Here is a 26,889-nt window from a genome sequence, read left to right as displayed (position 1 = left end):
ATGTTTTTACTTTGTTATTAACCAACTGTAGTTGATGAAATAATACTTTGGTCAGAATAACCAAGTAAATATATATATGAAAATAGTAAATGAAACAATGAATTTACATCACTGTGGCTCTTTTGGATAATGCTGATTGCTAATTTGGCTCCTGAACCACTGAGATCTGAGTATCACTGGCTTAAATGATCTAAAATCTAAATCAGCAACCTTTCAGAAGGGGTGTGCCGAGTCTTCCTTTATTCACTCTAATTTAAGGTTTCATGTGCAAGTAATACATTTTAACATTTTTTAGAAGGCCTCTCCATAAGTCTATATTATGTAACTACATTATTGTTGTATGTAAAATAAACAAGGTTTAAAAAATGTTTAAGAAGATTCATTTAAAATTAAATTTAAAATGCAGATCTTATCAGTTTTTAGTGCAGTGGTTCTTAACCTGGGGCGTATGCACCCCCCTGGAGGTGCGAGATGCCCTTTCTGGGGGTGAGACATGTAAGATTATTTTAGAAGGTAAATCATCGAAAACACAAATTAAGCACAGGCACACAAGTACAACTAATTTGTTTAATCAAACCTATGTATTAACATTATAAATTATTTAACAATTACCGTAATATACAAAACTTGTAAGTTTTCAAGCTAATTGTAGTGTAATTTTTGATAAGGGGTGAGAACATATTTTGAGAACTCCAGACTGTCAGCAGGCTGAGCAGGGCCAGGTGTAGTGTATTAAATTGCTCCACATAGGAATGTGCTACTTACGGCTGCCAGTCCTGGTGCTCTGCAAGTATCACATTCCTACGGGGAGACATTTAATACACTACACTGGCAGACAGAACCCCAGACCGGCGGCGGGCTGAGCCGCTCAGCCCGCTGCCGGTCTGGGGTTCTGTCCGCTGGCTCCTGCCAGCCTGGGTCCAACCGCCAGCCCTGCTCAACCCGCTACTGGCCTGGGGTTCCGTTCACCAGGCTGGCAGCGGGCTGAGCGGGGGCAGTGGCCGGGACCCCGGCTGGCAGCAGCATGCCAGTAAAAATCAGCTCATGTGCCACCTTTGGCAAGCGTGCCACAGGTTGCCAACCCCTGATTTAATGTTTGCTTATTGCAGTGGCTGGCTTCCTCTCTCAGTGACTGCACCACCACTCCTAATTTCAGGGGCAGGTCATCACTACATATCAGTAGAGTCTCTAGCTGCCATGTGGTTGCACAGCAGTATTCATATCTGGACTGCGCAATGCATAACCCTAGAAATCCATTCATTCCCCTCCTCACAGCCTCGCATAATGCGTTGTGTATATAACAGGTGTGTGACATGAGAAGCATCTATTTATAGTCCTTTCCTTCAACATTTTAACAGAACTCTGTGGAGAAGGGGGAAAGGGTAAAATTCTGAAGCTTGTGTATTTAAAATACAAAACTGTCTTTCTGTAAAAGCTCCTTTTTGGGTTTGGTACCAGTTGCCCTCTATGCTCAGTTAAAACTGGAGACCTGAGACAGCATTTCCTCACCCTGTGTCAGGGTGACATTACGTATTGTATTACCTAGCTAGTAATCTTCAAGGAATAATGGGAATTGTAGTCAGGCAGAAGTTGTGATGTCCTGTACTTAATTTCACATCAACTCGTGCTTGTTCTTCCTCCCCTCATCTCCAAAGATATTTATCTTAAGTTTTATATACACAACACCATTTAAAAAAAACAAAACTCCTTCCTCTCTCATCTCTGCTTCCAACTCTACACAGCAGTGGGAAAGCTCTACCAAAGATAAGTATCTAAATCAAATAGATAATTTCCCTTGTGAAATCAGTTGGACAATAGCATTCATAGAGAACTCCTGTAAAGCACAAACCAGCTTTACTTACTATCTAAAATTTGACAAGAATTGAAAGCTTCTAAAAATGCCTCTTGTCTTTGGCAGGGTTGGGTTTCAAAGTGTGACTGTCTCTGGGTAAATCTTCTTTGCAATCAAGAGTTGTAATTGCAGCATGTGGATATACTTGAGCTAGCTTTGATGTCTGCATGCAATCTGCAAAGATGGTCCACGGATATCCGCAGATTTGCAGGGCTCTCGATATAAAATTTGGATCCGCAGCCATCTGGGATCCACAAACATAGTCTGGATGGCTGCAGATTTTCAGGGCTCTATTGTTCTAGCTGCTGTCTTGAGTAGTGAAGTCACGACAGCATGGATGGTAGCTGCTTGAGTATGTATCTATATGGCAGGGGTGGGCAAACTTTTTGGCCCAAGGGCCATATCAGGGTTGTGCAACTGTATGGAGGGCCAGATAGGGAAGGCTGTGCCTCCCCAAACAGCCTGGCCCCTACCCCCTCCCACTTCATGCCCCCTGACTGCCCCTTCAGTGCCTCCGACCCATCCAACCTCTCCTGCTTCTTGTCCCCTGACTGCCCCCTCCCGGGACCCTGTCCCCTATCTAACCCCCCCACTCCCTGTCCCCCTGACCCCTATCCAGCTGCCCTCTGTTCCTCGTCCCCTAATTGCCCCCCGACTCCTATCCACACCCTACCCCCTGACAGGCCCCCCAGGACTCCCACTCCCAACCCTTCCTGTTCCCCATCCCCTGACCACCACCCCCCGAACCTCTGCCCCATCCAACTGCCCCCTGCTCCCTGACTCTCCCCTGGAAGCCCCCACTCCCTTACCGTGCTGCTCAGAGCAGCAGAGTTCACTTTCGTGCCACGCTCCCCACGCTGCCCAGTAGGAGTGGCAGGCCAGAGTGCCGCGGGTGCAGCAGCGTGGCTGTGACGGGGGAGGGGCCCGGAGCTAGGCTCCACGGCCGGGAGCTCAGGGGCTGGGCAGGACTGTCCCACGGCCCGTAGTTGGCCCACCTCTGGTCTAGGGTCCCAGTCAGACAAGACTAGCTTGGGACCCTGGGTATGCTGCAATCTCACATTGTGATTGCAGTGTGAACATACTCTTCTTGTCCCCAGTAGAAATCCTAAACAAAGGGTTGCTACACCAGCCTTTAGAGTTGCATATGCATTTGTTCTGCTGGGCTACTGAGAAGTGTCTTTTGAGGGAATGTTCTTTATGTAAGTTATACCATTCTAAGGTGAAGCAAAGGATTCCCCCTTGTCATGAATGATGGCTGTTGAATAATGCACCGCCTGGAAGCTAGGCTAATGTCATGCTCCAGTGACATACTTCTACCTCTCTCTAACACTGGCAGTTTCCCATTCATTCAGTCTAATGGGACATAGGAGAGGGAGTTACTGTTTCTACATTTGAAATACAGTTCAATATGTACCTTAGTAAGAACCAAAATATTTCATCATCTTAATCAGACTTTATTTGGGGGGAAAAATAAGAGTATTGAAAAACCTCAAACTTTGGCTCACCATTAAATATTAATGCCTTAATGTTTTCTTGAACATTAACTTTATAACCTGATTGCAGGAAGGAAATGAAGGAAAAAATTACTGTTGCTTGGCAGCAATTTGGTTTGTGTACATGGTACCTAATGGTGCCATGTCTCAAGGTGCTTGCTGTCTCAGTTCCTGCTATCACTACGGTAAAGAGCTTGGCATTATTTTATTCACTTATTAGCATATCTCTAAAATGCAAGCAGAATTTGGAATGCACTTCATAATTAAGTGTTCCTAAAATGCACATAAATTAAAACTTTTTTCCTCTCATACTAGAAATAAAAAAAGCCTGATGTTTTGGGCCTTAAAGTGTATCCCGAGGTTAAACAAATTTAGGCTCTGCTAGACAGTGAGGTAGGGGAATAATGGATTCCTTAATTTAAGATCATTCAGTCAAGATCCCTTGCTTCCAGCCTCTCTCTTCATTTAAAAATGAGAACGGTTAGTTTGAACACTTTATTTGATTCTGCTGTAGTCTGATAGGCCTTAGTTACATTAGGGAATCCCGCTCTATCTGTTTAGTCCGTGTCACGTGTGCTAGAATTCACTTCCAGTCCTACCTTTCTGTAAGGTCTGATCTTGGAAAGTGCACATTGTAACAAGGCTGACCTATGAAGGAGGCCTTATAGCGTGCAGAGTATTGTAGTGCAAAGCAGATCCAAACCTTAAAGGAATTCTTTAAAATAAATCTGGAACAAAAAATCCTAATGATAGAGGTGTCCTGTTGCTGGTGGAGATTGCAAAATTGTCAGTGATGCTGAAAAGTGGAGATGTTTTCTGTATTTGGAATGAAGCTAGATATTGTATTTACTTTCAATTTCTATTCCAACAGTAGTAAGATGCTGTTTAATATTCTCCTTTCTTGTATATATATATTTTTTTAAAAAAAAAATCTGGTCTGGATAACTTCCACACAGGAGTTCTAAGGATTGACTGAGGAGTTTTGCCTCATTGATGTTAGATTTTAATAAACTTCAGCAAGTTCCAGAGGGAGACGGGAGTCACTGCTGTGCCAGTAGTTAGCTAGTAACCTGGTTTACTTTTTTAACTGTAGGTCTGGAAGCCTGGCTTCGATCCTGAGCAAAATATTACAGAGGCTGTTAGGAGACTATCACTGAAGAATAAAAGGACATAAATATAATTGACAACGTAATTTTATGGAAAACCGGTCTTGTTAAATGAACTGTGTCCAGTTTTGGTGTCAGTACATAAAGAAGGATGTTGAAAAAATGGAGAGTTTAGAAAAGAGCTACAGAATGAATCTAGGTCTAAGAAACACTTATTACAATAAGACTGAAGCTTAATTGTTTTAGCTTGTTGAAGAGGTTAAGAGGCAACATAATGGTCTAGAAGTACTTACGCTGGGAGAAGACTCTTTAATCTTAGCTGTTTAACCTCACAAACAGACATAAGATCCAGTGGCTCAAAGTTGAAGCTAGAAATATTCAAACTGGAAATAAAGTGCAAATTAACATTCAGGGTAATCAACCATTGGTACATTATATAAAGGGGATATGGCAGATTCTCCGTATCTTGGAGACTAAATCAACATTGGAAGTTTCCTTAAGAGATGCAGTACTTAACTACAAGTTATTGTGCTTGATGCAGGAATTACTAAGGTGTGAAGTTCTGTGGCTATCATACATGAGATCAGACTAGATCAGGGGTTCTCAAACTGAGGTCAGGACCCCTCAAGGGGATGTGAGGTTATTACATGGGGGTTCACGAGCTGTCAGCCTCCACCCTAAACCGCGCTTTGCCTCCAGCATTTATAATGGTAGTTAAATATATTAAAAAGTTCTTTTTTAGTTTATTGGGGGGTCACACTCAGAGGCTTGCTAAGTGAAAGGGGTCACCAATACAAATGTTTGAGAACCACTGGACTAGATAATTGTATTGGAACCATCTGGCCTCTAAATCTTTGACTTGGCCACTAGAATTCTTGGCAGCTTTCTAGAGCAGAGACTTGAAGGGCACAAAAGGGTTTGCTTCACTTCTCCGTTTTCTCCTACTCAATATTGCTATGACTATTTCCTCCTGCTGCCTCCTCAAGATTTACCTTGGCAGCAGAAGTGTTGAGTCCCTGGTGGTGTGGATCACTTCTAATAAATAAAGCAGAATTTAGTGACCTGTTTCTTATTTCCTGAAATTGGAATGACCAAAGCATGTCTTCACTTGCTTTGTCCTCTGCATTTTAATGTGCTGGAGAATGGGGGCCATGGAATTGTTGCTAATGACTTCCTTTCTTGTGATTGATAAAACTCCTCCATCTATACTCCTGCCTTATAAAACAGGATTCTGGAGTTTCTTTTTTTCATTTCCAGATCAAAATCCTGGCCTCTTTCTGTACAGTGGTTTCTTGTAACTAGTATTTGAACCTTTCCATTCAAAAGTGTTTTGGTTTAGTTGCTTTATACTCCACACCTGAACATAGCCATTATATGAACAACATACCCTCGTATCTCAATGTCTGTACTTCGACCTGTTAACCTTTTACCCCCAATTGGATATTGCAGATAATGTATTCCTTACGCCATCCAATCTTAAACCGAATTTTGCACCCCTTGATGATCTGTACGTTATTCCCTGATAACCAGAAACTTTTACGCTTAAACTGTGTACCATTCACTTTTTTTAAACATCTTAAAATTTTTATACCACCATTCTTCAGCACATTATGCATGCCTCTGTCCAACTTTTGATTTCCTGGTTTTACTATTGGAACATCTAGCAGGACCAGCAGAGATGAACAAATCAATACTTCATAGCACAATCCAATAGGCATAATTTTCAGCTAAACAGATTTGAGTGAAATGATAAAATTTCATTTGATTTGAAGTCTGAAGTATAAGGCTTGCAAATCTTGCATTGAAATTGACTTCAGCCTCACCCCGGCTTATCCTGGGCTACCAGAATTGCAATTTTTTTTTGTGCCACTTTCCCGTGATTATTAAAATGTTTAGTCCTAAAACAGATAAGAGTGAAACTTTGTGTAGGAAATAATCCTGCATTGGTAGGGGAATAGGCTACATCATTTTGTGGACTTTATAGCTGTTGATTTTAATGAAATACACAACTTCACAGAATTTCACTGAATTTTCCAGACTGGTTTGTACTTAGTATGACCATGGATAACACTTTTTAAAAAGCATCTGAGTCACTCTTCTGAAAATTTTACACCTTGTCTTGAATTTGAAATTTCAACTTGACGGTTGGCCCATGTTTGGTTTTGGTGTAAAACAGTGAAAAGCATCATCTTATGTCAGTTTTTATGTGAAATGTTTTTGGTTTTTCTCTTCCAGAGTTCTGAGGAATGCGACTGTAATGATGAACCAGCTCAGGAAGATGAAGGGTTTATGGGTATGTCCCCTCTTTTACAAGCCCACCATGCCATGGAGAAAATGGAAGAGTTTGTGTGTAAGGTAAGAGATTTAAAGAAAACAAATCTATCCAGATGGTCACTGGAGCCTGGAGGGATAGCTCAGTGGTTTGAGCATTAGCCTGCTAAACTTAAGGTTGTGAGTTCAATCCTTGAGGGGGCCATTTAGGGATCTATCTGGGCAAAAATTGGGGATTGGTCCTGCTTTGAGGAGGGGGTTGGACTAGATGACCTCATGAGGTCCCTTCCAACCCTGATATTCTATGATTCTAAATGAAGCTAACAGGCCATGTTCCTGAAGTAAACTGTGTTGGCAATAAGCTGGGGAACAGCAGGTGCATAATGGAGTTGGTCGTTGACCGATTCTCCGTATATCAGCTAATGCTGATGCTGTGTGGGGTATGTCCCAGGTATGCTATAACTGCACAAACTAGAAAGCATGGAACAATAGGAATTACATTCTGAAATTTATTTTAAAGCTGATATTGCAGCTAATGAGTCCCCTTTGGGAAACATCTGTGTGTTTGCAGGCAGAATAAAAGCACTCTGCTTCCAGTGTTTCTGGTTCAAGATGCTTTCATTTATCAGGACAGTTCTTTCCAGACTTCTGCAGACATGCCATTTTTTTTTTTTGCCTCCACATCATCATTTGCTTCCATTGTAAAACAGACTGTCTGCTACACAAATAGAAGAACAGGTTCTCCTAAAAGTCCATCCAAGCAAATCCATTGTGGACTACATAGAGATTGCTGGCCTTGAATCTCAGTTCTGCTAAAGTTGTGGGGAATATATTGTATTGGTCTCTGGCTGATGCCCTAATTCTGGGTTTGGGTGAAGTGCTGCCTGTGGCACATTTATCACAGTGGGTATTACCGATGGCTTTTTACCATTGGTAGAGGGATCCTGGCAAATCAAGGTTGCATTTTCATACAGTGCTTTGAGCGTGTTTTGTTTTTAAACAGTTTTCTTCCTCTGCTTTCTCAAAAATGGAACCCCCCCACATACATTCTTGCTGCATGTTAAGCAAAACACAGCTAATTCTTCTGTAAAACAGAATGTTTAAATGTCTTACCTGAGCTAGTTCCTTTGACTAATTTTTGTGCTGTCTGGTGGTGGTGGGGTCTAGAGAGGGTTGGCAGTAGGAAGTGTCCCTTCAAAGGAAAACCAATCAGCAGCATTCCTGACGTTGTTTTAGGCCCTCACTGTTAAAACAGAAATGAGAACCCAGCAGTTGAAATTAACGGTTGCAGGATTCCCTAACCTTAATGCACACATCTCTGCTCCTCTATTCTTATTGCTAAGTGAGCAAATCCCAAAGACGATTGCATCTGTGCCATGCCTGTATGCAGCTTTGCAATGCCAGCTGAGGAGCCATAGTGAAGATGACGTGCATCTTGTTAGCTCTGTGCCACTGAAAAAGGAACTGACCGGTGATGTAGACCTGCTGTGTATGAGCAGCTGTGTGTGTGTGATTTTTTGCAATGGGGACCTTCTACAGAAGTGGGGACATAAATATGTAGGAAGGAATACAAGAATTGGGAATGGTGTAGATCTACTGTTAGAGCATCAGAGTTCAGGTCCTTGCTTGTCCTCTCCTTTTTTTGGCTGGCAGTGCTGAAAAAGCATCAGGCTTAGCCATAGGGAAAAGAATACTCCTCATTGACTTGAATGCCCCTCTATGCATTCTGGATAACTGAAATGGTACTAACTGTCCTATTAGATTTAACATTTAGACTGCATCTAACACTAATGAGCATACAATCAGTAATGATCTTGTGATGGGGAGATGGGACTGTGCTCAGAACTTTCTCTGTTAGATGAAGAGCAACATCTAGCTTTCCTCAGTGAGGTGGACGGGAAGACACCCCCCCCTCACCTCCCCAAATACTGAATCATTACTGCATAATTAACCATGAAAATTAAATCCACTTTTGGCCTTCATTGAGCAGTTTAAAATGAGCTTGGTTGTGTTGAAGTATTTCACTTCCTGCACTGGTGGAAGCACTAGCGCAAGTTCAGACCATTAGTGTGTTGTGTAGAATAGTATGACTTAGGACTTGAGCACAAGATACGCCTGTCCCAAAGGAAACTCTCTGCTCCCTAGACTTAGTACATTCATTTTGGTTACTTTAAAGCACGGACACTAACTCAGGATTTCCTATTTTTCCCTTTGCCGTGCCCACCATTTATGGGACTTCATTGGCTGAGATTCTAACCATGCACTCTTAACCTCCAGGTGTGGGAGGGCCGATGGCGGGTCATACCCCATGATGTTCTCCCTGACTGGCTAAAGGATAATGACTATCTATTGCATGGACACAGACCACCTATGCCCTCCTTCCGCGCTTGCTTCAAAAGCATCTTCAGAATACACACAGAGACTGGCAACATCTGGACACATCTTCTAGGTATTTCTATTATGCTTTAAAGTGAATGTGCACTGTTAATGATTGAAGAGCATAGGCAGCTGGGAAAATATTTTTAGGGGGACTAAGCCAGCCCTGCACTCACTCCTTAGTGACAGCTCCTGTTCTATGGCCCCTCACTCTGGCCTGTTGGCTCACTGCTCTCATTGGAGGAGCCTGTTAGTGTCACATGAGTGCATCTGTATCCAAACAGTCTCACCTCCCCCACGATGCCCTGCCTAACCTCCTGCCTGGCCCTGGTGCTGCCAAACACGGGGCCTTAGTCCCACAGGAAGTGAGGATCCTATCGCCCCATCCCAGTGAACTTTCCCAGGAAATGCCATTTAGGAGCTAGGAGCCAGCATCCACTGTTGGGACTGAGGAATCTAGTTCCACCTGCCAGGAATCCAGTGTGCAGCCACATGTGAGGCTTTGCTTGCTGACTGGGTATGCATGCGGACAGTGGGGTAGCTCCAAATAGTTTGGGGAGGTGGGAACTGAGACCCCTGTAGACCTAGCCACCTGCTGCCTAAGTTTGAGTGGTGTGGAATGTCCTTTAGCCGGGGCAGAGTCATAGGTGCCATTATCCTTCCAGCATGACATGCTGGATAGAGTTCCAGGTGTTTCTTGTTAAAATTCCCCCACCAAATGTTATGGAGGGTTAAGGTGATTTCCTTGTCTCTGGAGTTCAGCCCCTCTTGGTACTGCTAACTCAGCACTGTGAGATCTTATCCTTGGGGCCCATAAGCATACATCCGAAGATCACTTATTGCCTTCAGAGCGCACAAAAGTTGCAACAACTGTGGCCGGGGGGGGGGGAATATACTAGGGCATTTCCTCGATCCCAGAGAAAGACATTCACCTTTTTCCTGTCCCCTTCTCCAATTACACAAATTGAAAGCACTGCTGTGCTACTGACGTGTGCCTTTTTCAAGAGCAAAGAGTAAGTACATATGCTATAAATGCTTAATATATTTTTGCATGCCAAGTGCTGTTTCTCTCCCTCTTTATAGTTGAGACAGCATTTTTGTTAAGAGGAAACGTGCTCTGTTAGCTTACTCTGTCTCTCACCTGTGCTCCTCTTCCACTGCAGTACGCAATCTTCCCCAATACCCAGGGTTTATCACAAGGTAAGCAGAAAAACTTTGTGGGAGCTCTGTGTTAAAGTAGTGACACTGCATCACTGCATTTCAGTCGAGCAGAACTGGATGTAGCTCTTCTCAGACTTGTTCGTGCCATTCTCCATTTTGCCTGAAAGGTACATACTCCTTCCTTCCTCTCCTGCAGATGTGTGCTACTTTCCATTCCCTGCCAAACTAGGGGAAAGAGTGGCCGGAGAGTCAAACCTCCCTGGCAATGCTGAGCATTTTCTGCTGTATACCCCGTTCTCATTGCCTAGGGTGCATTATCAAAGTGTGAGCAGAAGTTTAACTGACCACAAATTAGTTTTAAATTCACACTGCAGTGACACTCTATCCCAATTAACCCTCCTGCCCAGCTTGGGAGGACAAAAACCCACTCTTGCGCTCTTCCAGCTGTTGAGTGAACAGCAGTATTCTTTGGCAAACAACTTAAGCTTTGAAATACATCACAGCAGCAAACTGGGCTCTGTCTTGGTTTGCTGATCTGTGAAGCTGGGCTGAGCCACTGTTCCCAGGAGCTCAGAAAAGGTCAGTCTTAGATATGCAGGGGATTTTGAGTCAGTGGTGTCTTCACCTTGATCATAAGCATCCTTGTTCCTCCTTGCATGGTGGAAGCCACGCAAATAAGAAATGCTACTTCTGCAGGGATTCAGGAGGGCTGGGGTGGTACCTGGTCTTTATCTGAGACTAGGCTGTGAAGAAGCCTGTCAATCACAGTGAGAAAGGGAGATGGTGGTTCTGGGTGATAGTGGGCTCTTCAGTGAATACCACAATTTGGGGAATGTGGGAATATAATTCCTATGAGGACTAGGACTCATGATTTCCTAGCCTTTACCTTGGAAATGGAGGAAGCAGTGAATGGTATTGCATCTAACTTTAGGGTTTTCCTTAGCACTTAAATTAGCAATCGGGGATAAAATACAGATTGGGTTCACTGCTGGTGTGTTACCTGAGAGAATCTAGGGCACCCTGCCTATACCCTATTGAAGGCTCAAGGCATGACCTGGTCAATTTAGAGCACCCCCACCCTTTCCCTTCTGAGGGCTCAGGGTGTAAGGCTCGTGAAGAAACCCGGTCAATTTAAGTGCCCTCCCTTTTCCCTCGGGACTCTAGGCTCTACGGGTCTGCGGAACCTTTTCCCGGTGAAAGAGCCTTATGCATTTGTGCTCTAAACATCTATTTATTAGCAACATACACAGAATACATATACCAAGCAAATATCTTATGCTCACCATTCCCAATGGATTGGGTGAATTTGTCTATGTCCAGTCAGGATCCACTCATCTGGGGGTTCCTGGCAATGCCTCTGCACGTCATGGTCATGCAGAGGGGTTTGAGTTCCAGCACCTTGATGTTGAGCTTCAGTCTGGAAATGGTTCCCAAAGAGCATTGTTTTTCATTTACATTATATAGTGTGACTGGACAAGGCCAGATGGCTATGGAAGAGTAGTGGGAGATAGATATATTAGCTCCAGGCTAAACAAATCCCTGGTACCAGATTAAGTGAAATGGAAGCTGCTCCAGGTCAATGAAGACACCTGGGGCCAATTAAGAACTTTCCAGAAGGCAGGGAGAAGGCTATGTTCATTGGGACACCTGAAGCCAATCGGGCTGGCTGAAACTAGTTAAAAGCCTCCCAGTCACTCAGGTGGGAGTGCATGTCAGGAGCTGTGGGAGGAAGTTGCGCTGTTGGAGAGGCTGAGTAGTACACACCATGTCAGGCACAAGGAAAGAGGCCCAGAGATAAGGGTGAAGTGGAGCTTGAGGAAATGAGGGCTGCTGTGGGGCAAGTAGCCCAGGGAATTGTACATGTCATGTTTCTAAAAGGTCAGCTACCACAGTTGATACTACTAGGGTCCCTGGGCTGGAGCCCAGAGTAGAGGGTGGGCCTGGGCTACCCCCCTTTGCCCCCTGATTAATCACTGAGACTGGGAGACAACAGACTATACAAGGAAGGATAACTTCTCCTCACCTCTCTCACTGGCTTATGATGAAAATGGCTCAGTAGACTGTGACCCTTGACTCTAGAGAAAGAAGGGTTACATGGAGGGTCACAGTGAGCCTCTGAGGCCAGCAAAATCCGCCAGGAAATGCGGGACCCACGGAGGCAAGGACAGAGCTTTGTCACAATAGGTAAAACTAGCTCCCTCCTTCAAATTTACTAAAACTATCACATTATCCCACACTCCTAAATAACAAAAATTGTAAATAATGACGCACTGGCACCTGTGTCCTCTTTCATGCCCAAGTTGTAATTTAATTGTGACCTGCTCTATTTGAGCAGATGGTCATTATAAAACACTGGTCAGAGCTTATCTTACCATTTGAGTCTTTCTGCATCCTCCCTAATTTCCCAGAGTCTTTATAACCTTGGTGGTAACTCTCGTTAGGGACATTCCTGAGGCGGGAGTGCTTTATGAGCAGCAGAACATTCCTTTTATTTTTTTTCTTTCCGGTTTTGGTGGTCAACTCAGAGTTTCATCCAAGGCTGGTTTAATATGCGGGGTGTGGGGGTTGATCAGGTCTTAGGCCTACAGGTGAGTGGTGGTGGTTTGCTCAACCAGAGTGTGGGTACCTCCCAAAACAAGTGAAATCATGGTTTCTGTTCACGTGTGTACAAATTCAGTCAGATGAGGGTCAAACATATGACTGATTAGATCAGACCGCATGGAAGTGTAACATTGTCATTATGATCTTTTGTTCAGCATTCCCCACGCCCGTAAACTTGGTCCAGTACAATACCTTTCAGGTTACATGAGTCTGATACCTCTGCCTTATCTTTACTTAGGTTGTGTGTTCTTCCTGTGTCTGGGAATCTTTTACATGTTCCGGCCAAACATGTCCTTTGTAGCACCTGTACAGGAGAAGGTAGTTGTTGGAATGTTCTTCTTGGGAGCCATCCTTTGCCTCTCCTTCTCATGGCTCTTCCACACGGTTTACTGCCATTCAGAAGGTGTCTCCCGGCTCTTCTCCAAGTAAGTATCCAGAGTGGAATGCATGCTAGCTTGGAAATGGCTGGGCAGAATGGGACAGGGAATCCTGGCTAGGGTTTGGGAGCCCCACTGTAACAGTGTGCCTAGCTATGTGGCCATGGAAACACTTTTTTTGAATAGTAGTTGGTGGGTAGGGCTTGCATGCAGTTTCTTTGAGTCCAACATTCCATAGACCAAGGGTATAAATACCTCTCTCTCTCTCCGCTGGAGCAGTCTCAAAACCAACTTTTCCTTTTCACCATTGAGATGACTATACCTAAATATTTAACTATTACAGCTAAGATTCTAAAGTCTAAGAGTGTAACTTTTTTGCCTTTGTTTTTTTTAAACCTATTTTGGATCATCTTGGGCCTTGCTAGACATAGTGGATCTGTCACATAAAAAGGGGTTTAGGAGTATTTCTCTTGCCCTTCTTAAATGCCCTGCTTTGGCTGGACAATGAGGGCCCTTTGCTCTGGAAGGTCACTCAGCCAAGGGCTGTGAAGTCTGCAAGTCTACCACAAAAAGAGCTCAGAAGGACCAAAAGCCTTCCTCCTAAAGAATCTGTTCCTGCAAGAGGTCATGATAGTGCATGAGTCCTCTGTCAGGAAGCAAATAGTCCATGGGAATTGTGCATCTGGAATGTGGGGACCCTGTCTGCTCTGCACCTAATAGATATAAAAACATTCTAGTTGATGATGTGAGTGGTTGTTTCCTAGGTGGTCACTGAGACCTTGGATGGGCAGTCTATTTGCCATCCTGGTGTGGACTCGTCAAACAAGTCAGAACAAGGTGTCCAGAATTCTGTCTGCACTCAAGCAGGACCCACAGTGCCTATCCGCTTCCTATTTCTTGCATCAAGAAAATGCTCCTGACTGTTTTTAGTCAATTCCTTCTTATCCCCAGAATAAAAACTTGAGGTACTCTTAGAGGGGGTGGGCTATTTATACCCTGGGACTGTGGAATGTTGGGCTATGGGGAACAGCATACACCTACTGACCACTGCTCAAAAACGGTCTGACTGCCTGGCTAGGCAAGTAACCTCTGCAGGGGGGGGGTCTGTGGAAGCAATCATTCAGTGAACAAGATAAGTAATCTCATTTTACAGTGATAAATTGGCTCTTAAGATAAACAGTACATGGGGTGTTACAAGAACTTCTGGGGTTGGCTTTCTTTGTCAACCTGTTTTATCCTGTTCTAGGCTGGATTACTCTGGCATCGCACTTCTCATCATGGGCAGCTTTGTTCCATGGCTGTACTACTCCTTCTATTGCAACCCTCAGCCCTGCTTCATCTACTTGATTGTGATTTGTGTCCTGGGCATTGCAGCCATAATAGTCTCCCAGTGGGACATGTTTGCAACCCCTGAGTATCGAGGGGTAAGAGCAGGTAAAAACCAAAATTTATTTTTTGCTTCTTTATTACAGTTGATCCTTCCTACTGACTCATTACAAAAGCAGACTCCTAGGAAAAGCCTGCATTGCCAAAGGATGTCCTGGTGTGTAGGAAACACAACTAACACATTCTTGGACAGTAAACTTGTCACATCTGCTGTAAGAGAGGCATTGGTGTTAAGTTAGACCCTCTCGGTGCAGAAGTAGGGGGCAGCACATGGAATGGGAGAGACAGTTAATGGTATTTCCATCATTATTAAACAGCTCTCTCCCTTTTTAAAGTAAACAGTAAAGGTAAGATACTGGTAGTCTGTGTCTGACTCCCATGGACTCCTAGTACTACTTGTCTTATGGCTGTAATATTAGGTTCGCTAAACGTGTAGGTAGCCTCCCTGCTGATTGCAACTGAGCAATTGACATAATCATAATCTTGTGGCTACCGAGATTTTTCTCCCTTTGACTATGGTAGACAAGAATAGTTACTGTTGCCTTCACCAATCAAGAATAAGGAGTCTTTGGGTAACACAATTTAATGCTATATCAAGTTTCTCGTGTTTCTTCCTGTTGGGTTTTGTGTGTATACAAACCTGTGTGCACTCCAAGGTATTATTCCTTATATTCAGGAAAGGTCTGAATGTCCGGATACAGCAGGGAGTTCAATCTCCTGAATATTACCTGTATGGTGGATGGAACTCCTTACTGAAAAGACTTATTATTCAGATCTTTAGGGGTTAATACTCTATGCTAGGACAATTTTGAAATCAGCCAAGCTATGATCTGGCAAGTTACAGGGTCAGATAAGCCTCAGGTGCAATTTCTTCTATGTTCATTCCTGGGGCGACCTGTATGCTATACTGTAAATAGTCTACATCGGGGTGGGCAAACTTTTTGGCCCGAGGGCCACATCTGGGAATAGAAATTGTATGACAGGCCATGAATGCTCACAAAATTGGGGTTGGGGTGTGGGAGGGGATGAGGGCTCTGGTTGGGGGGTACAGACTCTGGGGTAGGCTAGGGATGAGAAGTTTGGGGTATAGGATGGTGCTCTGGGCTGGGACTGAGGGGTTCAGAGGGTGGGAGGGGGATCAGGGCTGGGGCAGGGGGTTGGGGTGCAGGCTCTAGCTGAGGGTAGGGGCTCTGGGGTGGGGCTGCGGATGAGGTATTTGGGGTTTGGAGGGTGCTCTGGGCTGGGATCGAGGGGTTTGGAGGGCGGGAGGAGGTTGGGGCATGGGGAGAGGCTCAGGGGTGCAGCCTCTGGGTGGTGCTTACCTCAAATGGTTCCCGGAAGCAGTGGCATATCCCTTCTTTCGCTCCCGCATGGGAGTGCAGCCAGACGGCTCTGCATGCTGCCCGCTCTGCAGACACCATCCCTGCAGCTCCCATTGGAGCACCGGAGGGGGCCATTGGAGCATATAGGAGCCAGAGTGGGGCCATGCTGTGGTTTCCAGGAGCCAGGTGGAGAGGCCACCGACCCTGCTCCCCAGCTTGAGCACCATAGGGGGGCCATGCAGCTGCTTCCACCAGCCCCGTGGAGCAGCCCCCGACCCTGCTCCCCGGCTGAAGTGCCAGAGTGCTGGAGCGGGGCAAGCCCCAGACCCTGCTCCCCAGCAGGAGCTCGAGGACCAGCTTAAAATGGCTGGCAGGCCAGATCTGGACCACGGGCCGTAGTTTGCCCACCTCAGTCTACATCACTGGTCATTTCCTTTTTCTTGCATGTCATTCTCTACCATACTCTTTCAGTAGCAGAATATTTTATGGGATCTAAGCGCCCTCTATAGCCTAAGAATGTTAACACTCAAGTTGGTGCATAGATGGCCTGTACAAAAAGGCACTAACTTTAAGCGAAATAACATTTAGTACGTCTAGAAGAACTGCTGACCAGTACCCGTAATGCATCAAGGGACTCTGTACTTTCTTGAGCACTTACTTTGTTATGGCATAAACTTGCTGCCATACTTTGGACCTCCAGCTTCAACAGCTTCCACCTTAAATCTTTTGTGAATGTTAGGCTCTGCCTATTGCTGCTTTCTTTGTCCAAGCCTGACTCCACCATTTTCCTTATCTCCTAGGAGTATTTCTGGGTCTCGGCCTCAGTGGTGTCATCCCCACCCTGCACTTTGTCATCTCTGAGGGCCTTCTCAAGGCAGCCACAATGGGGCAGATAGGCTGGCTGGCACTCATGGCCTGTCTGTACATCACTGGTGCTGCGCTGTATGCTGCCCGTATACCAGAGAGATTCTTCCCGGGCAAGTGCGATATCTGGGTGAGTCTGCAAAATAACTGGGTACTAAGATTGTGACACACAAGCTTGTTATATTGAGGTCTGGTATTGCTATGCTTTTGTGTTTCTTTGATTATGGCAATTAACTGTAACTGCTTTAAAAGCTGCTTTTGAGATTTCATAATTTGGAAAGATTAGTGGATTTGATCATTGAAAAGTTGACACAATGCTGTTACAAATCATTGAAATGCCTTTACAAAGGCTAGCTGTGGGATTGTACCTTGTCACTGAGGCTTTGACATATGCATGACACTTTGCTTCTAGTCTCCTAGGGATACTTCAAATGGATATACAGCATTTATGCAAACCCATTGTACATGCTACTATCTCTTCCTTTAACCTGGGAGATATGCTCAATATCACGTCCTCATGGTGTCCATTCTGCTGCACTGTAATCGCTCACTTCCTGGATAGCCAGTGACTGAACTTCAGATTTTAGTATTAACTGAAACCTCAAACTACTTATTGACTCATGTTCAGCTGGGCTCCCCTTATGGTGGGGGAGCAGACAGAGCAACTGTGTTTTAAAAATCCACTTGATGACATTGCGTCCAGGACTAGATCTAAGCTCCAGTACCTGTCCACGTGTGTCACTAATCACAGCAGCTACAGTTTATCTCTATTGCTAGGCATTAAGAGTCTAAGGAAAAAAATTCACTGTACTTCTAAGCCTTTTGGCCTGGGAACTGGAAGCATGCTGGTGTGATATCTGCCAAAGACAGATATAAAGGAAAGGCATACAGCTTCATTTCAGATTTCAAGTGTGCAAGTGATCCTGCTGGCTGTGAAATCTGAAGCAGATTTTTTTTTTCCCCCCTGCTTCCAGTGAATATAGCTTGGAAGAGGGGGAGATGCTGTAGCCAGTGATAATACAGTGACTGGTGCAATATGGGATCTTGAATAGTCCAGCAAGTAATGTTAAGCTGCTGCTTCTGTGCACGGCTATATGCTTCAGCCCAACACATCTCTTTAGAAAGAGGTTGGTACTTGGATTCCGTAGGTCTCTGGCTGAACAGTAATGTCTTGTCTTGTTTCCACAGTTCCACTCCCATCAGCTGTTTCACATCTTCGTAGTGGCTGGAGCTTTTGTGCACTTCCATGGTGTTTCAAACCTTCAGGAGTTCCGTTTCACAGTTGGGGGAGGCTGCATGGAGGAGGGAGACAGGCAGTAAAACCTGCCTTCAGCCCAGAATCATAACCAAAACAGAGGACTGCAAGAGGCATTGATGTTAACGGGCTAGTGACGCGAACACCTGAGAATCCAAGCCTCATGTGATAGGATATGGAAGCTTCTTGGGATTTCTAACACAAGAAATTTATACCTCAAACGATGGAATGAATCAATTTGAAGACCAGGAAATTCTTAAACTGTAACTTATTCTTGATCTACAGATGGAGCTATAGAGGACTGTTTCCAAATCGGCTTCTGTTCAATGCCATATTTATTTGTAGAAAATGGGAGGGATGGCTTAGCAGTTTTCTTTTTTAAATGTAGGCTAAGATTTATATCTTCTTTAGGGACAGGGGAAGGAGCTGATTTTAGATGCTCTTTTGGGGAAAAAATTGTAAATAAGATTTCTAACTTTCTGTTTAAAATAAAAAAAAAAATTTATATAAATGTTTTAAACAAATGGGGTGGGAGGGAAAGGGGTTTTGTATAGATGCAACATGCAAGTACCACACACTGTTTGTTTCAATTTTGCACAAAAAAGGTGACTGCAGGAGGATCAGATAAAATCCTTGGGAGTGAGGCATGATGGTCCTGCAGACTCTTCCCAGAAGCTGTCATGTACTGGGCAATATGGCATTCTGGTCAGTGTTTGGAGCGGGCTCAGAACATGGCACATAAAGGTTGGCAATGGCCTTTCTGCAAACAAAAGCCACTAGCTTTTTGATTGCCATTCGTGGATCTGCCATGCTTTGATATGATTACATGATGCTAATGGCACTTGTCAAAGAATAGAACAGCTACTCAGGTGGGTAAGCATGTGAGGAGTAATGGGGGTGGGGAAGATAGGCTGGCACTGGAAGGAAGGAGCTGTGCACTCAAAGGAAGAATACTGTTTGGCTGCTTGCACACACTCTGGATTTTTTTTTATTGGATTTCTTCCTTCTCCACAGAAGTCCTAATGTTTTCCAGTGTTAAATTTACTAAATTCCCTGTCCTGCAATAGATTCCCTGTCCTACTGTTGCCGCTGCTCCTGCTGGGGGAGCAGCTGACTTCTCCTGGTATCATGGGCAGTGCTGTGCTGTGAAGCAGCCAGCAGTAAGCACTCAGATTTAATGGTTTCTCTTGACCTAATGCATCACCTTCATGTGTGTACAAAGCCCCATGGCTTATAGAATCTTGTGACTTTTAAATCTGCACTAAACCCTGCACAGTTCTCACTTCTCAGGTCCAGCCAATGTAATTTCCCAGCCCTGCTTAAACCAATGGGATAGCTGGCTTTTTTAATTTATTTTTTATTTATTTATTTTTTTTAACCTGGAAGTAAAATTGAGACCATTTGGACTATTGTGGAGCCTCTGTATAGCAGGAAGCGCATAGTCTTCTCTCATTGGGTTGGTGTAGCTTTATCTCTGGAGCCTAGTCAGCCAGAGAGAAGCAAATCGTTGGACAATCTTCTGAGTCTTGGGGCAAAACTGATAGTTAGATGTATAGTTTATGACCCAGAAGTTTCATGTTATGGAGTAAGAGTCTAGTTGCTGGAAACTTAAGAGTTGTTACCTCTCACATAGGATTAGTTAAACCGCTCCTAAAACGCTGTGGTTCCTAAAGCAATAGGAAGGTAAAATTGTTCTAAATTTTTAAAGGGTGAAAATTCAAATTTGCAAGTGAAAAATGGGGATTGCAGAGATCTTACAAGTAAACATTCTTGGGAATCCAGGCTATTAATGAATGTTTCAAGCAGTTATCTTGTCTAATAGGATTGAATAGAAGTGGAAGACCTTGATTATCTTCAGGGTTCCTCACTGTTGACTCTAAAGAGGAAGTATTTTCTCTTTTGCCCTTTGGTTAGTTATTTTCAGAAATTTTGAAATAAAGCTTAGCTGTAGAAAGAGGTGCTTTGGAGCTTGTGGGAGGCTTAGAGGGATGTTTTTCTTCTTGGTGGGATCATCATAGTAGATGTCAATAGGATTGAAGGAAAGGCTTGTATTGTCTTGTGGGTTTGTGCAGTGCCTAACTGGAATACAGAGCAGTATTAACTAGGCACTTTTAATGAGAGAGTTTAATAAGCATTGGCAGGAGGTGTGCTCTGCTACTTGAGAAAGCAATGGTACATATCAGAACCAGACTTGTTCTGGAAAGCACTTTGGATACCTCTGTATCAATACCAGCAAAAGTGGCAGTCTCCATCCTGAATCGCCCTACACTCACTCCCTGAAGGAACATTGTAACTTGGCCCAACACAGCACAGAACTATTACAAAAACACAATACTTCACCTGCTATTCTTAACCCAGTCAATCTCTGTTTAGGAAGTTTTTGTGCTCCAATAAACTGCCTAGCTGTGGACTCTTTCTTTCCCTGCCCCCAGTAGCACTTGCTGAGAACTCTTCCCAGGTTGGCACCTGAATGCCTTACTCTCAGCAGTCAGAGGCTTGCTTGCTCTGTGTGCAGATTATTGCCATAGAATAGATAGGACCTACAGCTCCTTTCCTTCCCCATTAAATAGTGGCCTTGTTCAGTATTTTCTTTCTTTTTTAAATTGCTTACTGTTGGAAGAAACAAAGCACATTTTGGGATTTTTGATGGTTGGGGTCTCTGGTGATTGGTTCCATATACGATGGGATCTCATGACTTGCTGTGTTCTTAACTTCTGCTAATAAAAGAACCAAATGGGATATTGACCAAGTTTGGCTCTTCGTTGCTTTGTATGATGTTTACAAGAATAAAACAATTTCTTCTCTCCCTCCCACAATGCTTCTGACTGACCAGTCAGCTTCTTACTAAGGGGTCTGATAGTCCAGAAGTCAAATGAGACCTGGAGAGTTCTCATTACTTGCTTGGAGCAGGGTTGGGGATGTACTGTGAACACTAGGACAGGACCTGTATGCTGGCAAATAGTTGCAGAAGTGTTGCTAGATAGCATCCCTTTATCTATGGCTCAAGTGAGGAAAGTATAAGTCCAGTCTGACTCGCTTATGAGTCCGAGTTCAGTGCTATTTTATTTCTTTAAACTCTGCCTTAAGCAAGGTCGCCCATACACAGCAGCTATTGTGTGCTCAACTGGATTAAGTCTTCATACTTTAATTGTGGCCTTCACCCACTGCTGTACTGATGGACCTTGAGTTTGACACTATAGGGATCAAGCTTGTCACTCATGCCTCTATGCCTAATACACCAAATTTAAGTTTTGTTCATGTATGTTGTATGATGGAAACATTGCCTTTATTTCTAGGCTTAGACACTATTTGCATTGTAGGTCCTGACTTGTCTCAAATTGTTTTAGAAGAAGTTTTTTGTCTAGTCAACAGCTGGGCAAATCCTGTTTTATAAACTGGATCAGTCTGGCAAACAGGATTAGCAAACCATAAGCTTGTTTGTGATTCCAGGACAATGGATGTTTCCGGAGATTAAAAATGGTTTGGCAGCTACTTACAAAATTAAATGGCTCCGTTATCAAAAAGTCCGGTAGACACTTGCTCCAACAGTGTTCTGTATGCTTCCTTTATTGTGTATCCTGTCTGAACTAGCAGAGAACAGTTTTAAACACTGGCTGAGTAATTGTGGGCTAAGGGGACCTGTTGGCATCATTGCCATCAATGAGTCACTTTCCTATTGCCAAGCATCCCTTTCTAGGATAGACAATATCTGCACTAAATTTCTAGAGAAGCCTGTTTTGAAGTACTGCCCCAAGAGTCACCTGGATTTGACTGCTTTGGATTAGAAAATAAAACTTGGTCAGTGCGCTTTACTCTCAGAAGAACTTGGTGCATGGAGTATGAAGGTGGGTCAGAATGTGGTTTGGACTGTCACTAGTGTTAACACTTATTGCTTCACACAATGCAGTTAACCTGTGGAACTTGTTGTTGGGGAATGCTGTGATGGCCAAAAGTACAACTGGGTTCAAAAAAAGATGGCCAGGGATGCAAACTCAGGCTCCGGGTGTCTCTAAACTGCCAAAATTTGGGACTGGACAATAGGATGGATCACTCAGTAATTGCCCTGATCTCTTCATTCTCTCTGAAGAATCTAGCAGCAGCCACTGTTGGAAGACAGGATACTGAGCTGGATGGACAATCGGTCTGACCTAGTGTGGTCATATGTTACGTTCCAAAGGGCAGGGGGATGAGTATATTTCAGTCTCCCTGGGTAAGATTGCCTTTCTTTACCCTGTCCCTCTTCTTGGGCATCTGCTGGACTGAGAATTAGATGAGCCTTTGTGCTGCCATGGAGGCCAGCCGACCCTCTAGTAGTCCTTAACTTTACAGCTCCTTATTGTACATAGGATAGCAGAAAAGAACACTGCAGTAGCATGGAGTGAAAACCAATAACAAATGTGTTAAATGCTACAAAGCTTATTTCCTTATTAAACTGGGATTATTTTGCTATTCATAGTGCCTAGTACAATGGCATACTGACTGTATGGGGCCTCTAGGGCTAGCATAATACAAATAAATGATGAAAGGAAATAGGGTCTAAGGCTTCCTCTGTGGGGGGGGGGAGGGGGAGTGGAATTCATCTTCTAAATCAGTGAGGAGGTTACCTGCTGGAGGGTTGGGAACTGGGCACCGAGCTGGTGGGAAGCAAGGATACCGGAAGCTCTTGTGAAGGACAGTGAATGTTAGCAGCTGTTTTGATATTCCTGGAGCCACACTCTGGTGGAGGGATGTTCTGACTCACAGTAAAAACTGGTCAACTCAGTACAAATTGGTCATTCAGTGGTGCTGCCAAAATAACTTCATGCAACAAAATACAAAAGTTAAATACCAACATTTCTGTCTGGTACCTCTTTCTAGTAAATAAGTTTCACATGAGACCACTAACTTTCCCAAGTGCAGAAAATATCACCAGGCGCTGCTATTAGCAAAGCACCTTACCTGGGTGTGGTCAGAGGAGCTTTTATAGCCCCCACCATATGCTAAATGGGCATACAGTTGAAACAAAGACTGAGCCAGCTGCCTCCCTGTTAATCTTCTTTGCGGGGAGGGGGCGAAGGAGCATTCTCATATGTGTGGTCCCCTTCTTGGAATCTTGAGGTTTCCCACCAGCTTTACACTGATCCATTATTATTTCCCAGAGGGTCCATGGTACACTAGGATTTTGCCAAACAGAAGGCTTGGTTCCTGCTCCATAAAGCTTACATGCTTTTAAGTCAAACAGCTGCAACTCAGCTGAAAGGCTTCTGATTTCATTTTCAGGACAATATCCCAAACACATTACTGCAAGCACCTAATGCTGTGAGGTATGTCCAAGGCTAACTTTCCTAATTCTCAGTTTCTTCCCCCATAAACCATTTCCTAGTTAGAGATAAGGAGCCACCCATGTCATGTTGTACTTGAGGGTTTAGTAATTCAGGTGGGAGCTCTGCCACAGGCAGAGCAATGTGAGCTAAGATTCTGCATCATGTTTAAGTGGTACAGTATAAAGCAGGGCTGTTATATTTGCTGCAGCCACTGTTCTAGGTAGTAGGATAACTTTATCCTGTAGCATGGTATTTCTCATTTTGCAAACCCCCATCAAATGCACTTCTGAATTTTAACCAAAATGTGTGCTTCCTCCCACCACTCCTCTTTCAACTCAGGACTCAAGATTGTGGCAGGGGGACATAATTAAATGCCTTCAGAGCTATATCCTTGCTACTAATCAAGGCCACAATGCTGCTACTGCTGTGGGAAGGAAGTTAGGTCTTCATAGCTCTGATCTCCCCAGACAGGTTCTATCAGTAGATGCTGCTTGAATCTACCAGCATCTCCTATGAAGGTCATGACCACTGCTTTCTGCTTCAGCAGACTTCTCATAAGAAATCCCATGCCTGCATTGTATGCAGCTGTGGGAATGAATAAATATCATGATTGATGTATCCCTCAGGGTTGCTCCTTTCCTCATCTCATTAGAAGGAGGAGGGTGGCAGATGTTCTCTGTTCCCACCCTGGAACGTGTCACTGGCTGTTTATAGAATTGTCATGGTACACTTCTGAAAAACTCTAGGGGCACATGGACCCTTCTTCCTGGGAGAATCTCCACTGTAGTTTTGTTTTGGGGATTATAAACTAGGCTGTGCCACAATCACACAAGGTTGAGCAGATTTACTAGTCAGCCCAAAGCAGTGCTCCTCATTGAGAGAGGATGAACAGACATGGACATCATGTATTCCTGAGTGAGTGATGACTTCCTGGGTACATGCAAACGAGTGAACATCTCAGCTCTGAGACCGAGCAGGAAATGTGATCTGTCTGAAGCAGAGAAACCATTATCCATAGGTTCAGGGTGTGTCTATGTGCTGAGTTGCAGTGGTTTTAACTAAAGGCATGATTATAAACCAATTTTAGTTAAACTGGTGGGAAAGGCTGTTTGGGCACTCTTATTTTGGTTTAAACTAGTTTACGTTAGTTTGCCTTAAATTGATTAGGAATATAGGTTGAAGCTAAACAGCAATTTAAACCACTCTTAGTTCAGTTTAAGTGCCATGTGGGTTTGCACTGGTTTAAACTGGTGTGTGTTTGTGTGTAGACAAGACCTTAGTGCTGGAGATCCTTTAACAACTGTCACCCCCAAATGCCCAGTTCCTCCATCCTCAAGGACTTGCCTCATAGCAAGAATTTCATTGATCTAGGCAACAGTCACTCCCATGCTACCTATTTTGTATGTCAAATGACTGTGTCTGTGGTAAGTGGCTGTCACGCACACCCCTGCACCCACTCCCTCATTTCTTAGATACTGGACTTGCAGTGTTAAATCAAACCATCTGGCTGATGTGGATTCAAAATCCACAAAAAGTTAGCTGAGTGCTACTGGGAGTTAAAACTCCAGATCTGTGTCCTAGGTTCCAGGAATAGAAACTGCTCTGAAATATACACAGCATCTTTTAGAGTTTAGTAAAGTAAATAAAAAAGGCCAGTCCTTCATCCTGCAAATTCAGTTCATTATTCCAGAAGAAATTGCATTTGTCATGTATTCCCCCATCTAGAACCAACCCTCTCAGCTGTGCCCTTTATTCCTCTGATTCACCTGAGAAGCAAGCTCTCTTGTGCTCCTATCTACAATACAATTACAACAAAGTAGAGCTGAGTGGAGAATTTTTGGCCAAGACAGTTTTTCATTAGAAAATGCATACTTGTCAAACCTGAAACCTTTCCTGGAAAAGGGGCAGGGACTTGGGGAAACTTTCATAGAGAAGCCTTCTTGGGTCAAGATGGAATGAGAGAGGCATTATAAGCTACTCCTTCCACCTAAATCTTGCTGCCTCCATAAAAAATCTGAGATCCACAGCCGCATGTGCACAGGTGTGCAAACATTTTTGCCTCTGCCCTAGACAAGGAGGAAAAAATTACAGCTGTGCTTCATCATGCCATGCTACGGTGGCAGCATAATGCCACTCAGCTGGAGCTGAACAATGGCCTCTTTCACAGCTGCTAGTTTACTTCTGCAGTCATGATTTGTTTTATTTTTTTCTGTCCTGTTTTTGCCTGGGCTGCCAAGTGTGCAGGGCTGAGGAAGATGGCAGTAGGAGCAGCTGCTTTTTCTAGGCATTTTTCCTTAACTCCAGGGCCGCGTGAGAGCTGATATCCCTGCCAAACAAGCAAGCAACCAGAGCTTGGGAGCACAGTAAATCCCACTATGTCGCAGACAGGGAAAGCTGTAGGTGTATGTTTGGAGCACCTTTAACAGTGTGTAGAGGAGGAAAAAAAAAAAACCCAAAAAAAACCTTTCACTCTTCTAAGGATTAAAAATACCAGGAGCATCAGACAGTGCTCCATTAGGCTGCTACTTGAGGGAATGTGAAGGTCTGCTTTCAAGGGAAACCAGCCTTTAGTCATAAACAGGCCTGTAGAGTGATGACCGCTTCAGGGAGTACCTGCACTTCGGTCCCAGGTCACATCAGCAGCAGCACTGGGTAGAAAGGGCCACTCTTCCCTTTATCTACTTATTTGGATCCATATTTCTCCTCATTTTCTTTTTGTAGGTGCTTCCAGAGAAATTTGACAGGCAGCAGCCTTCATGGTACTCTGTTGGTTAAACTCTTAAGTTTGCTGTACACCTCTCTGGTCTGTGCATCTGTCTTTCTCCCTGATTGACAGCAGGGCTCTGGGAAGCGTAGACTCTGCTGGGACTGGCTTTGCATAAGACCCTGTTTGTTCAGGCTTTTTGAGAGTGCTGTGGTGTAGTGTTCTGTGAGACTGCACATGGTGCTTCATGCAGGCTAGCTTGCTTCCCTTGCTTGCTCCCCCACCGTAAGCCTGGCTGTCACAGCATTAACAGTGGGTCTATAAATCATGTTCCTTTTCCTGTGGGCAGCAGGGAGTCCCAGACAAAGGAGCATCCAGCACTGGCCAAATGGTGCTGCAGGTTAGTAATTGAAACCCCAGGGGCCTCCTCCATCACTCAGAGCATGCACAGTGTGAGCATCACTCGCAAGCATTCCCCCCCCCCCCCCTTATGGGAGAGAGAAGCAGGGAATGCTTGTGAAATATTTATAACTGCACCATGGCAAAATGCAGTGTCATTAGATTAAAACTCCAAAGGAGCTTTCTGCAGGGGAAGCTGATGGACCTGGTCAGAGAGGGGGCAGGCGAGCAAGCACCTCACCACCTCTGCCATGCCAGGGCAGGCGGAGGTCTTTGCTGCAGGGGAAGCAGCTGGAGATAGAGGCAGGAGAGAACAGGACGCCTCTGTCCCCATATCACGCATGCCCCACCCCCCTCAAACCAAATGTCAGGACAGTTCCTTTAGACACCGGCAGCTCTTGCCTGGCTAGCTACTTTTT

The 26,889-nt window shown here is 44.3% G+C and overlaps 1 protein-coding gene across 1 annotated transcript in view; it reads left to right on the top strand.

Annotated features, from left to right (window-relative positions):
• Positions 1-20,813, top strand: part of ADIPOR2 (adiponectin receptor 2) — a 73,046-nt gene extending 52,233 nt beyond the window's left edge. The window contains exons 3-8 of the mRNA XM_038418452.2: positions 6,687-6,806; positions 9,000-9,171; positions 13,099-13,285; positions 14,484-14,671; positions 16,746-16,939; positions 17,998-20,813. Of these exons, the coding sequence (XP_038274380.1) occupies positions 6,687-6,806; positions 9,000-9,171; positions 13,099-13,285; positions 14,484-14,671; positions 16,746-16,939; positions 17,998-18,129 (993 nt within the window). The 3' untranslated portion in view covers positions 18,130-20,813. The remainder of the gene's footprint in view (positions 1-6,686; positions 6,807-8,999; positions 9,172-13,098; positions 13,286-14,483; positions 14,672-16,745; positions 16,940-17,997) is intronic.
• Positions 20,814-26,889: the final 6,076 nt, after the last annotated feature.

Source organism: Dermochelys coriacea, chromosome 1 (assembly GCF_009764565.3).
Source record: "Dermochelys coriacea isolate rDerCor1 chromosome 1, rDerCor1.pri.v4, whole genome shotgun sequence".
NCBI lineage: Eukaryota > Metazoa > Chordata > Testudines > Dermochelyidae > Dermochelys > Dermochelys coriacea.
Note: the sequence above shows the minus strand (reverse complement) of the source record. Positions and strands in the feature narration are given on the sequence as shown.